The 14,938-nt window shown below is 40.8% G+C and overlaps 1 protein-coding gene across 1 annotated transcript; it reads right to left on the minus strand.

Moving 5' to 3' along the window:
- Nucleotides 1–2,973: 2,973 nt before the first annotated feature.
- LOC121929033 (regulator of G-protein signaling protein-like) lies at nt 2,974–14,122 on the minus strand. The gene is made up of 6 exons (XM_042464355.1): nt 14,084–14,122; nt 13,214–13,338; nt 11,403–11,527; nt 6,375–6,470; nt 4,375–4,438; nt 2,974–3,168 (listed from the first exon to the last, which is right to left on the minus strand). Exons 1-6 carry the CDS (start codon nt 14,120–14,122, stop codon nt 3,114–3,116), a joined length of 504 nt encoding a protein of 167 aa, XP_042320289.1. The 3' UTR covers nt 2,974–3,113.
- Nucleotides 14,123–14,938: the final 816 nt, after the last annotated feature.

The following is a 14,938-nucleotide window of genomic DNA, read 5'->3' on the forward strand; positions in this document are numbered from 1 at the left end:
GCTAAAACAAGGCCTTTTATTTAAAAATGTGTGTTTTTCTCTCCCTCTGAGGCCAGGGCAATGACAGTTTGTAGGGAGGAGGGACCTTCATCTGCTTCAGGGCCTTGGCATTGTGGAGCTGTGCCTGCCTCTTTATCTGATTCTGGGCCTTGGCATGGTGGAGCTGTGCTTGCCTTTTCTTCTCTCCCTCTGAGGCCAGGGCAATGGCAGTTTGGAGAAAAGAATTGCTTTTCATCTGCTTCTGGGCCCTGGCAAGGTGGAGCTGTCCCTGCTTCGTCTTCCCTCTCTCCAAGGCTAGGTCAGAGGCAGTTGGGATGGAACGTTTTTGTTCCCAACTTGCTCCGAAAGTTGTGCATGTGTATGTGTGAGTTGTTTTCCCCCATGCAGAGTTTCTTTTACGAATGATACTTTTTTGGGGTAGTTTCTTTTGCAAATTAATTGAACTTGTGTAAAAGTTGAGCAGGAAAAGGCTTTGTTGTTGTGATGGTGGTTAGACTGTTGTATTGGTACTTGAGAGAGTGAGGTTTAAGTGCCCACTGAGCTATGAAACTCACTGGATAACTTTGCTGGAGTGGGCAATTGTTGGATGTTAGGGGGACATGCCTGGGCCCCCAGGAGACCTCAGATGGTTATATCCCCCACAGAAAAATTCAAAAACTGGTTTTTTGCCTCCAGATGCCCTTGGGTAGCATGGGGGGGGGCAGTTTTGTCATGTCTCGTCCAACTTTAAACCCAGGTGAGGCCTTTCCTCTACCTCCTCCTCTGCATTCAAATAACGGGAAGTGATTCAACAGTCAAACTCTGCTTCATTTCATTTTATGAAAAAGCCTCTATTAGCTTAGAACAATTTAGGAGGAGGGGCTCAAAAACATGGCAAAGATAACCCCAAGCTCCCTAGAAGACATTTGGGGGAATTGTTTAAAGGGAGATCCCGTGGAAACCATACATAAAGCCCTGTGGGGTCACACTTTGCTTACCCCTGCTTTTCGTCAATTTGTCTTTCTCAGCATGATGTGCCTCACAGGTTTGTTGTAAAGATGAAGTGAAGAAGAAGATGATAACTATTTAGATCCCCTTGAACACATTGGAGGGAAGGTGGGATGGAAAATCATTTTTAAATGACTAATAAGCTATGACATCTGCAATTGGCTGATGGCCCTGGTAATCAAATCTCAACCATTTTTACAACTTCGTTCCTATGCTGAGTGTTGTTTCTCCCATAGGTATACAATTTTGAAGCAATCTTAAACCACTAAAATACAGAGGGACAAAAGTGGATCAGAAAACTGGATCTATGCAATTCACTCTGTCCCATGGTTGACAGAGAGTTGGATTCATTCCACGCAGGGTTGTTTTCTTTATATAGGTTAAGCTGTTTCTTGTGTATAGGATAATTATGCCAATTTTAAAATTATGAGATTTTGTTTATGATGTCTTGAATTCACAAGCACAGTTACAGTAACTGATTTGTATTCACAATCCCTATATATTCACAGTCATGGCAATAGTGTAGGGAATATGAAGGGATCATAAAAGCACCTCAGTCCTGCCCTACCTGGCAGGAGCCTTGGTGAGCAGCAGAGGTCTGTTCTCCTGTCAGTTGGGACATAGCAGAATTTCAAATTTTCACCCCCACTTGTGAACAATTTCTAGAACAAGGTGGAATAGTAGCAGAAATCCTGCTTCTGACTATTGCATCGGAGATTGCTGGCAGGGTGGGGTGGGAACATCAGTTGGCTGCATCCTGATCGAAAGGACAACAGACTTCCATTGCTCGCAGCTGATCTAGAATCTTGGACAATATAACTACCCTAACTCATTAGAACTCTTTCCTTGTAACAAAAAAATGCAAATGCCCAATGGCTGACTAGAAATGAATGGTATGATTGCTACTTTTGTGAAGCTTCTTACAACACAACAGTAATGATGCAATGATACACCCTTAGAACTTAAATAAGAATTTTCTATGTGTTCCTTTCATCTGATATAGAGGTGTTAACAAAACATTACCACTGAAGCATGGATGCAGATCCAGTTTTCAAAGAACAACAACTACACCACATTTGTAATTAGGCTATAGAAAGTTTGGGACAATTTAATTTTTGCATCACAAGTTTCACCATCCCATGTGCCAAACCATAGCTAGGAATATGTTGTCTGTGTCTAAGTGGGAGGTTTGGAAAGGTTTAACTTAATCACATCACCAGGGGAGCCACTCTCAAAATCTCAGAAGCTGAGATGTTCCTGACCTGGCAACATGACTCTTACATAAAATGTTCTGGCAGGAGACAGTATTTCCTGACAATGCACAGGTTATGCAGAGCTTGGGAAAGTTTTTTGTTTTGGCTTACAGTGCCCAGAGGTTTCCACCTAACAGGGTCGGCTGTAGGTTAAAAAAAACTAAAGCCTGATACAGACAGGCCAAAATAAAGCTGCTTCGGGTCACTTTACAAGTATGCTGTTTAAATGATACATGCATCCTAAGAGTCCAGAAGCCGCATCAAAGCCACGGTCCAGTCCTAAGGACTGGAGTGCAGCTTTGGTGCAGCTTCCAGACTCTTAGGACGCATGCATCATTGAAACACCATACCTCCAAAGTGACCTGAAGCAGCTTTATTTTGGCCTGTCTGTATAGGACCTAAAAAACTTTTCCAAGCTCCAGGTTTATAAATTATTTGTTACAAACTGTCATAATAATTTTTAATATCTCATTTGGAAACCTAGCAATTGTTGGAATGACGTATCAAAATTAACCAATGTCTTTAAAGTATGCACATTGCTTTTGATTCTTAACTGGACCAAAGAGTAGGTCTTTGCACCTTTTTGTGATTCACACCTCTGGTTGAGTATGTAAACAACTTTCATTGATATCTCTGTTCCTTCTATTGAAACATGAAATTTGTTTTTTTTTTGAAAGTTTTTTTTTAGTGGCATCTACCGCAAGAATGAAAAAAAGCCACAAGAAAGGGATTATACTTTTATTATGCAACACAAAGAACCTTTTCCATCTGACCTGGGGCTTTCTGCAGTTGTACTGACCTGCAGCAGAGTTTTTCCTCTGGTGAGAAGCTGATGGCATAGTAATCCTTTCCATTGTGTCCAGAAAAGGAAGATTACATGATCTGTGATAATGACATTTTTTTGGCAAAATCTATATGTGATGATCCTCTGTTTAGAAAAAAAATAAAAAATAATATTTAATATTTTCAAGCTGCAGCCTTCTCACCTCTTTTGAAGCCTACAACAATTGGATTAGTAAAGAGCTAGTCCACTGGCAGTAGCTGACCATGGCCTGTGTGACACAAACATGTCTAAACAGAATGGTTGCAATCTATTCTTAATGCAAATGATTGCAGCCAGCACAAAATCAGTTAGCTCTACTAGGGTCCTGAGAATATTAGTTTCCAGTTCTGTACATCTTGTAGTACAATCGCACAATTTAGTTCCCCAGGATTTTCTTTTGGTCCCAAATCCACATAGAACTGGGCTTACAAGGTACGCATTCTACAATGTTGTCCCCTACATAGTTGTAAACAACACCCCCAAATTTAATTTTCTGTAAAGTGATTGTTTCCCTCCCCCCCCCCCCCCCCGCCCGGCAAACCAAAAATGTCTCCATTGGGATACTTTCCCTGTCCCACCCAATGTAACGTGTTCAGATTTTAAAAGTTCCATGCTAATTTTTGGTAATGTACAATGTGGCGAAGCAGAAATGACATGCTCTCATTGTTAAGGGGTCAGTCCCATTTGAGGTAAATTGAAATTCCTTTCATTGTAGAAACACTGAGATATATTGGGCCTAAGAAGTAAACCAATTTAATTTAATTTATATTCTACAGTATTTGCTCAATTGCTGCACAGCTTCAGCATAAGCTTGAAGTTGTGCACTGTATTTCTTCAAACAACAAAAAGGACAACTTAGAGTAAAGATGTTGGACAAGTGATCCACATGATGTCCTTGCCCTGATATTTCTGTTCCTTACCTCCTCCCTTTACTTCTACCAAAGCTGGAGAGGTATCCATATAACATCCTATTGATGTGGAGGACACGATGCTAGGGAGAGCTGATCTAGTGTTTCTAGGATGCCTTAGCAAGAATTTGCATTTTCAAAGGCTTGAAATTGGGCATGTGTAGTGTTGACATGGCATAAGATTACTTTACATAATGTGCAGAGTGGAGAGAAACAGCAAAGTCAAGGGAAGGGGGAAATAGATCCATATTGTTTTACTTTGCTGGGGTGTGGTATGCTGGGTGATCAGGCTGGTAGGGTTGCTCCCCCTGCTCACACGTTTGCTAGGAGACACTGGCGTTCTCAACCCAAAGACCTTCAATTCAAGTCTGGATAGAAGACAAAATGTTTCAGGGATACCTACCGCCTCTGTGATGCATAGATAACAGACGACGTCTTTCTAAATGGGGCTACACTTGCAAATGAAGCTGAGGAGAAGAAGGAAAAGGAGACATACAGAATGAGCCTTCTTTATCCAAAACTAGAAGTGTTCTAAAGTTTGGAAATAATAATAATAAATAATAATAATAGTTGTTGTTGTTGGATTTTTGAATGCCTGTATTTTCATATATGTACATAATGAGATATTTTGGAGATGGGACCCAAGTCTAAATACGAAATTCATTTATTTTAAATATATACTTTATACACATAGCCTGAAGGCAATTTTATACAATATTTTTAATACAGTTTTGCACAAGGCAAAGTTTCTGTACATTGAAAGCAAACATGTCACTATGTTAGCCACCCATGGGGAAAAAACTTTTGGGTTTTGGAATATTTCAGAATTCCAGATAAGAGACACTAAACTCCTCCATGCCAGTTACTTGAATCATCTTTAAAGATATATTTCTATTTCCTCTTTCATCCCCAACTAAAGAAAGTCAGTATACAAACAACTGCCAAGAACTTTGGCTACTCATGATTGTGCCTCCGTTCAATTATTTTAGTGGCTAGCTAGTCAGAGGATGGGTAGAAATAGTCTGATATCACTTTAACCGTCATCGCTTCATCCTGCAGAATCTTCGAATGTATAGTTTGGTGAAATATTAATGAATTCCCTGATACACCTATCCGAACTACAGCATTAGAGCTCTCTGCTAGGCAATTCTAAGTACTGTACTTCACAAAATCCCAGTATTCCAGAGGATGGAGCCATGGCAGTTATAGTATTATCAAACTGCTATAATTGTGCAGTGTGAATTTCTATCCCTGCCACCTTGTTTGTTTGTCTTGCTTGGTCAGCCTAATTGTATACAATTCGTTCTGGCCTTAAGGTTCTGAAAATGAAGCGGGCCAGGAAACATAACCATCTCTGAACACTAATTGTGGATGAAAGCAGGAATATATATTGTAGCAGTCAAGTAAATCAATGTTGTTTTCCCCTTTTTATCCTCCTGCAATTTGCAGTGTGTCTGGATTCCTCCTTAAGACGAAGTGCATGTTAAACAATTAAAGATTTATTTTTATATTGGCGCAATGTCCATTACAAAACACTGTGTTAATACAGTATTTATTTTACTTTATTATTTTATTGAATGTAACATCTTTCTCCCAGCAATCAGAACATTTACTTATATATGACCGTAGAATTAAATGACAGGTAGGAAATAAAAGAACAAAAGCAAATATTAATACAACAATTCAATAATATATCACTGCAGGCTAACAGTTGGTTCCCTTTGCCATCTACTGCCAACATCTTTAGAAATTTGCAGTGTTTAGGCTGTTTAGCAAGGGTTGCACATCTATTACTTTGAATGTAAGAGATTTACTGTGATCTGCCAGAAGGTCACAAACAATGTGAGGCAACACCCAACTGGCTCTTTGTAAGGAACAAATCCTGGATCAATGTATAATGGACAACGTAACAAATTATGAGGTAGGTCTTCTGTCTCCTCAGAACCACAAATGCATATCTGCTGCAAAGGCACCAGATCCCATCTGATCTTGGACCCTACACAGGGTCAGCCCAGGTTAGTACATGGATGGGAGACTGTCAAAAAATACCATGTGTGGTAGGCTACATTTCAGAGGAAGGAACTGTCAAAATCGCTTCTGAATATTCCTTGCCCAAGAAAACTCTATGAAATTCATGGGGCTGCCATAAGTTGACAGGCAACTTGAAGACAGGCTCTCATGCACACACACACACTGAAGATCCCTTTATAACTCCCCATTCTTCACCCCGTAAGCTGAAGGCATGGCTTTAAAATGAAGGATAGTAATGGCTTTTCTGAAAGCCATTAAATAATTAATCATAAATCTAGGGAAAGAGCAGGAATGCCCTATATTTTTTGTAGGAGGCTTCCCAACAGCCAGTATCTGTTCTGCTCACCATATGTTGGCACCATTATAACTTACCATTCTCTCCAGGCATTTCATCCATTTCATACTTAGGCTGAGGCAGCAACAACTGGATTCCTTTTAGGATGGTAAACCTGATGATGGGGTGGTCTTCTGTTTAAAGAAAAAACAGACACAGCTAAATGTAACACTTGCTGGTCTTAATAGTCATTGTTCTCCAAACTATTACATCCAGCTATTCTGAGACAGGACACATGAAAAATATTACAAATAAAAGCTATAGAGCCCATACAGACAGGCCGAAATAAAGCTGCTTCGGGTCACATTGGAGGTATGCTGTTTAAATGACACATGCATCTTAAGAGGCTAGAAGCTACGCCAAAGCTGCACTTCAGTCCTTAGGACTAGAGCATGGCTTTGGTGCAGCTTCTGGCCTCCTAGGACACATGCATCATTTAAACAGCGTACCTCCAAAGTGACCCAAACCAAAGCAGCTTTATTTTGGCCTGTCTATACGGGCTCATAGTATAGCAAACTGTTAAATGGAAAAATGTTTTACAATGATTTCTAATTTCAAGAAGCCTAAAAAATTATTACTAAAGGAGACAGGCTTGGAAATGCTTAGAAGCCAAAAATATAAAATGTCAATATCTATTTTTTCAGTGCTTTTAAGGGAGAGTGGATGCCTCACTTGATAATAGGATGTATGAAAATGAACCCAGGATTGCATTTGGTCATAAGCTGGATATGAGTCAGCAACATGATGAGGCTGCAGAAAAAGGCTGATGTGGTTGTAAATAGCATTAATAGAGACATAAAAAAATATCACAGGAAATAATATCTCTATTCAGACCTAATGTGGAGGAGCACTCTGCCCATTTCTAGATAGAAATATGAAGAGGCTCTGAGATGGGCAACAGAAATGGTCTCTCGTATAGAAAAGAAGAAGGAAAGTAGAGGAAGTGGGCATTTTGAGTCTGAGAAAGAGAAGACAGGAGTTGTGAGCATGAACTATGATACCATTCTTCAAATAGTGGAAGAACTGGCATGCATAAGAAATCAAAGATTGGTTCTCTGCTGCTGCAGAACACAACTTAAAACACCTTAAAACAGGTGAGCAAATTCTAACTTCTAAGGGTTGGAGGGAACTCCATCACTTTCCCTAGAAGGCCACAATCACCCTTGCACTTGCCATTTTTGAATCCCATTCCCAAATGTCTATATGTTGTGATTTGAAAGTTTTCTAAAATGATATACTTCTGCTATGTGACACATGAGAAATTGTCTAAGATGTATAAAGAAACTTCAAATATATACTGGAAGGGGCATTTTACAAAAAGTGATGTACTCATGAAAAAGCTAAAAAGTACTGGGTCCAAATACAGGCTGAGTCTCTATTATCTGAAATGCTTGGAACCACAAGTGTCTTCGATTTTGGATTTTTTATTTTTATTTTGGAATACCTGTATTTGCATATACATACATAATGAGTTATCTTGGAAATAGGACACAAATCTAAGCACAAAATTAATTTATGTTTCATATAAACTTTATACACATAGCCTGGAGGTAATTTTATATAATATTTTTAATATTATTTATTAGTTACTTCATATATATATATGCTGCCTTTCTCTCAAAGTGGGACCCAAGGTGGCTTCCAAAAATAGCAAATAAAAATTTAAAATGTTTATAATAAAAATTTCAAAACAATTACAAATCTTCACAGTCGTAATTTTGTGCATGAAACACTGAAGCATCAGGAAGCAAAGGTGTCAGAAAGCAAAGTTGTCACTATTTCAGCCACCCATGAAAGTTCTGGGTTTTGGAATATCTTGGATTTTGAAATTCTGGATAAGAGAGATTCAACCTGTACATACTGATGTATAACCTGTAGCCAGGACAAGAAGCTACTTTAGGACAGAATATGGAGAAACAGAGTGGTTTCCAATTGGAAAGAAGGTCAGGCAAGGGTACATTCTATCACCCTATCTATTTAATGTGTATGCTGAGAATATAAAATGAAAAGCAGGATTGGACTCAGAGGAAGGAGGCATGAAAATTGGAGAAAGGAACATCAACAATCTAAAATATGCAGATGACACCGTAATATTAGCAGAAAATATCAGAGATATGGAAAGATTATTGAAAAAGGTCAAGGCAGAAAGTCCAAAGGCAGGTTTACAGTTACAGCTAAACATTAAGAAATTATGATCACAGGCAATCTACATAATTTTAAAGTAGATGATGAAGAGAATGAAATACTCCAAGATTTCTATACTTGGGCTCAATCATCAATCAGAGTGGACACTGCATTCAAGAAATCAGAAGAAGACTAAGGCCTGGTACAGACCAACGTTTTGTGCCAGCCTGGGGATGAAATTAGGGTTAGGTAGGGCTGGGCATCCACATGCTTTCAGCCCTACTACCGGCGCACAGGCACCATCTTGCCACGCCCCCGTCCAGATGGGGTGCGTGCTGATGATGTCTGTGTGGCGCAGCACCTAAACAGCACCGTGCTGCATGGATGTCATGATTGTGTGCAAACACACCAATGGTGCCCTGCACGTGGCATATGAAGAAGCCGCCAGGAATGGGTTCTTTTTAGGCCTCTCGGAGGCCACACCATTTGTCTGCTGCGACCTCCATCCGAGGCAGAAAAAGGTGGTGTCTCACTGCCCCCTTTTGCCCTCTAAGACTTGGAAGGGCAGCTATGAAGGAACTAGACAAGATCCTTAAGTGTAACAATATATCATTGAATACCAAAGCTAGGGTTGTCAATACCATCGTATTTCCCATCTCTATGTATGGTTGTTTAAGCTTGGACAGTGAAGAAAAATGATAGGAAAAAAAATCAGCTAATCTGAGATGTGGTGCTAGAGAAGTTCTGAGAATACCATGGACTGCTAAAAAGACCAATGGAAGGGCAGTAAGATCAGGCCGAAACTCTCCCTAAAGCAGACTAGGCCCAAACTCTCCCTAAAAGCAAAGGTGGCTAAACTGAGGTTGTCATATTTTAGCCATATCATGAAAAGAAATGACGCACTAGAAAAGACTATGATGCCTGGCTAAGTGGAGGGCAATAGGAAAAGATGATGGGTGCATTCCAGATAGATAGATTCCATCAGAGAAGCCATGGCCATGAGTCTGCAGGAGCTGCACTGAACTGCTGATAGCAGGATGACTTGGAGGTCTCTCATATATAGGATCGCTATGGGTTGAGGATTACTTGGAAGACAGTTAACAACAACAAAAAGGAGCTAAACACATACCTGAAGTGTAATTTCAAATTAATAGAGAGTGAGGTAGGATTTAGGAAGGATTATATAACTGAAGAAAAGATAGCTGGAAATTATTTTTTGTTAAATGTTGTAGTAGTATATCTAGAAGCTTTACTGTATTGTTTTTTTGTGAGTTTTTCAGGCTTTACTGTATTCTTTCTTTTTTATTTTGTCTGAGGTTTTTGTATTCTGTTTAATTGCATTTAATTTTCTGTTTCTTTTCTATTTTATTCAATTGTTACATTATGTAGAATTTTAATAAAAATGATTGAAAAAAGGAAAAGCATGTTCACAAACTTCCTTGAGGTGTCTGAAACTGCTCCTACAAATCATTGGTGCAACATTGCCACCTTGGGGCCACTTGGAGGAAACTAGAGTTCTCATCACCTTGGGCATGTTCCCACTATGATTTAAAGTGAATTGCTGATCGGGTTATATGACTGTTGATCCCATTCGAAACCGGTTCTGATCCTACTGTGATCAGTTTCAATCAAGAAGAAGTGAGGCAAATGCAAAACCCCCACTCTTTCCTGAATTCTTTGGCGGTTCTTTTGAAAAAAAATTGATTCTGAAGCATGTTCAACAAGTGACAATGACAGATCTGAATCGCATCATTCTGGAGGGGAGGGACTAATGGCAGAGGAGTGTTTACCATCCCTCCTCAGTTTTTGGTAGATCTACCATCCCCCCTCCCAAGCACTGTTTTTGTGCTTGTGGTGTGACCTATGCGCACATGAGTTTAAAAAAAATTGATAGAAGATTCGATTCACTGATTTTGCAACTACAGTGGACCCTTGTTATATGCTGGGGTTTGGTTCCAACATCCCCTATGGATAACAAATTCCATGGATGCTCATGTCCCATTAAATAACAAAATGGTGTCCCATAGCAAGGGGTCAGGCAAAACTGCATTTCGTTCAAGCCATTGTATTCCCCATCACCATGTACAGTGACCAGAGCTGAATAGTGAAGAAGGCAGATAGGAAGAAAGTTAATTCATTTGAGATGTGGTGCTGGAGAAGACTGCCAAGGATACCAAAGACAGCCAAAAACACAAACGAATAGGACGTAGAAGAAATCAAGCCTGAACTCTCCCTGGAGCCAAGGCCTGGTACAGACCACCCCAAAAGGAGGGGGGTCTGCTGGCGCCTAGTTTTCCGCCAGGGGAAAAACACAGCAGACAAACTGCGTGGTTTCCCGCCGGTGGAAAAAGAACCCACAAAAAGCAGGTTCTTTTTCTGCCGCGGTAGCAGCATAACGAGTGCGCCATTGGCACACTCGTTACATAAGTGCCGCGCAGTGCCATGCAGACACCGTGTGGCACTTACGTAATGATGATGGCACCCATCTATACAGGGCGCCACCATTTTGACACCCTTGTCATGTGCTAGGGTTGAGGCACGTGTGGGCGGAGCACCCTCGGCCAACCCCTAGCATGTGACGAGCGCGCCCCATAGACCCGTCTGTACCGGGCCTATGATAACTAAAGTGAGGCTGTCGTACTTGGGTCACATTATGAGAAAGCACAACTCATTAGAAAAGACAGTGGTAGTGAGCAAGATAGAGGCAGTAGAAAGAAAGGAAGACTCCATGCCATATGGATAGACACAATCTGGGAAACCACAGGCCTGAGTCTACAGGAACTGAGCAGAGAGGTAGAGGATAGGGTGACTTGGAGATGTCTCATTCATAGGTTTGCCATGAGTCAAGGTCAACTGAAAGGCAGCTAACAACAACAATAGCAACAGACATACACACAGCATTTCAAGAACATGGAGCTGCATGTAAAACTTATAAAGCTTACCTCCACTGTAGTAGCTACTGAGTTTCCTAGCTGGTTTTGTGGAAGCTGGTGGTGATGTAGGAGAACCTGCCGGTTTTTCTTTCTTTAGTTTTTTGAAGCCCTTCATTGCCTTCCAGTTACAATATCTTCAAAGAAAAGATTGACATGAGTACCTTTTATTGACAAAAGCAAATCTAGCATATTTAATCAAGAGTTTTGTTGGTTGGGACAGTCTCAGGGATAGAATGATTACCAACCCAATGTTTCCTTGAGCTCCTGCTAGGCAGCCACATATGGCTGATAGGTGGGTTTGCATTTGGCTTGGGGGTCACAACTTGTGCAGGTCTGAACTAGAGAGAGAATTGTACTGAACAGAGTGGAATAGAGGCTGTATGGATTTACACAAGGATTTGTTTGTGATATTTGCTTCAAGTGATTGGTACTTTTTCTGCACTGCCAAGCTATTACCAACTTATGGTTGGAAATGGATACATGTGTAACTCAGCTTATGCATTCCTTCAATCCCCTGTGAGTATTTGCTCATACTTCCAAATGAAGCCTTTGCTTACCTCCCAAAAACATGCTAATTTGCAACGTGCAGAATGAGGTAAATTTGTGCTAAAATGAACAGAAGTATTTCCCCACTTCATTAGAAGCTCTCCTTCCAATGATGTTTTTACATGTAGCCAGGGTTCCTTATTTCTACAATATTCTTGCCACAAAACTGACAGGGTCTAGTTTCACTGCCTTATCTCCTCTTCCTGCAGTCTTTTTCTAATGCAGCTGTAGCCTGTAGATCCTACCCCTTTTTAACTAGCAGATACAACCTTAAAAATACTGGAGCTTATCAGACGAAGAAATAAGCCAGCTTACCTCTTCCACATTCAACAGGTTTCAGGATGCTCCCGGGTGTTATCAGACCTAAATTGTTGTCAATCTAGCTGTGATGCCACCACCCAATTGCTTTCCAGGTTGAAGCCTTGCTGAGACAGCACTTTTTTGAAGTCAGAGAGTTTCCGACTTCAAAAAATGGCCAGTTGAGCGAGGCTTCGACCCAGGATACATCCGGACAACAGCATTGCAGCTAAATCAGCAGTGATTTAGGTCTGATAACATCTGGAGGCATCCCGGATCCTGAATTGAATGCAGAAGGGGTAAGCCGTCTTATATCTTTGTCTGATAAGCTCCACTGTATCTTTACTTAACATGATCTTTGAAACTAATTTCACGTAAATCTGCTTATCATATGTAATGAGCACAAGCTAAAGAGGCATGATTAATAAGCAGATGTTAATAACAATTGTTGTAGACAAAATATCTCCCAGATGGCCTTCCTGTTTGGCCTCAATGCACACCCTATCTGGATGCCTAGGTTTTGGGGCTGACCAAAGATATTTTGCTGCCTTAGACAGTGCAGCAAGTAGCACCCTGCCTTCTCAGAGTAAACATGCAGTTTCCTAAACCAGCCACATTACTTTGGGGTAAGAGATAAAAATGCAATCCCCTAAGTGCCTCTCAAGTATTAAAAATACAATAGCCACAAGATGAATAACCAACAATTAATTTGTTGCCTTTTCATGACACAGAATCTGCTGCCTGAAGCTTTACTCTGCCTAATGGCAGGGTTGGCCCTACTAGCTTACAAAGATAACTTTGCACCTGATTCAGATGATGTGTTTATGTTCTTACCCACACATGCTGGTGTAAATCAATTAACCAATCACTTAATTTATATCACCTTTCTCCCAAGAGTGGAATTTAAGGCAGATTCATCCATGATCACAACAGTTATGCACATCCACACCCCAGACTGAAAGCAGAGAGACACTTACCTCTTCCAGAAGTATAATAAAATAGGAAAGATAGAGATGATTGCACCATGATAAAGACTCCTGTTCACCTGGCCTTCGGCAATCTGATTCCGAATTTGACCAGCCTGTGCCTCTGTGAGATTGACCTGGCCATGGAAGAGAGGCCATCACATCAGTACATCCATCCACAATTGGACAGGAATAAAGAAAGGCATTTCAAAGACAACACACTAATGTGCCGCCTAGTCTTTAATTTGTGAGAATCTGCCTATAAAGTTAGGGTTGAACAGAATGCCAGAACCTGCACCTGAAGCTGTCTCCAGGAAGACAGATGCAAGGAGCTTGTCACACTAGAGTGGTGCTTTCTCCACAGTGTAAACCTGGCTTCACCACTTGCCTTATACATGTATATGCCAATAACTCAGTCCCTGGATCAGCCCTCATGTCACATTTTAAATGTGAGGGTGAGCATGTGCATGGGAGTGGGACTGGCTACTCTGTTCTCAGAATTATTGTGCAAGTATCAGGGAATATCATAATAAGCAGCATGTAGTTCCTTATCACAGAAGCTACAGATCATCACTCTCCCTGTACAATGATTCACAGGTAACATTTGAAATGGCAACCACTCAAAAGGGCCTCTCTGGTTTAAAAATTTCAGGCTGTACTTCTAGCTCTCCTAGCTCTCCCTTCTTTTGCCTATATTTTGCCTTAACTAGAAGTTAAGGAGTTTATTGCACACATTTCCCAGCTCAATCTGTGCACTGGACGGGATCAGGCTGGAACAGGGAAAAACGGGTTTACTGCACATAAACGTGCATGCCTCTGACAGATCCATAAGCAGCAATGCGCTGGCACCAATTTTGGTACTGCAGAAGCTTTCCATTTTACCAAAATCAGGTCACCAGAGCACTGCTTGGGGATGATCATGGTCAGTGGTAGGACAGCAGCAATTTTGTGTGCATTAAAACCGTTTTCCCCTTTTCACCCTGATCCCACCCAGTCACTGATAGGGCTTGAAAATGTGTGTAATAAACCTGTAGTGTCTTCACTTTGTGTCCCTGAGGGGCAACTAATCTCACTCTTCTGGAAAAAGTTGCTCCAAACCTCTTACCCTCAGGTTAGGTGGGTATCTGAATTCAGGAAAAGCTTATTGATGGTGGCCACTTTGCGCTCTTCAGGAAGGCATTCTTTCTCTGTATACAACCCAAGGGATGCAACATTCCACTGAGTCAGCCACATGAAAAAACCTGCAGCAGGAATAAAGAGATGCAGTAAGAAGCAGAACATAGGAAGGTAAATGGATAGCACTGAGAAACATCACATGCTAAACTTAATGGGATTGCCATGTAGTCAGAGAATGTAAATTGGACTCTGGCACTAGGACCAGAATGACCACTGCAGCATACTGCGGTTGGGTGAGGTTTGGAAGAGTGACTTCTTTTGTATTACAACTTCCAGAATACTTCAGACAGCATGAACAATGGCTATGCTTGCAAGGATTCTGAAGTTGCCATCCTAAAAACTAACTTTTGAACACATCAGCTCAGCACTAGTTCCTTTCTTTACATCCTTTATGGGCAAATCTGTTTTTTACCTTATCTTTAAATTCTGAGAGATGTTCTTAAGGCTGCATGTTGACAAAATGAATTGATTTAGCCTTCTTTAGCTTTACTCTCTCTCTCTCTCTCTCTCTCTCTCTCTCTATATTATATATATGTGTGTGTGTGTGTGTGTGTGTGTGTG

The sequence above is a fragment of the Sceloporus undulatus genome, chromosome 4 (genome assembly GCF_019175285.1).
Source record: "Sceloporus undulatus isolate JIND9_A2432 ecotype Alabama chromosome 4, SceUnd_v1.1, whole genome shotgun sequence".
Lineage (NCBI taxonomy): Eukaryota > Metazoa > Chordata > Lepidosauria > Squamata > Phrynosomatidae > Sceloporus > Sceloporus undulatus.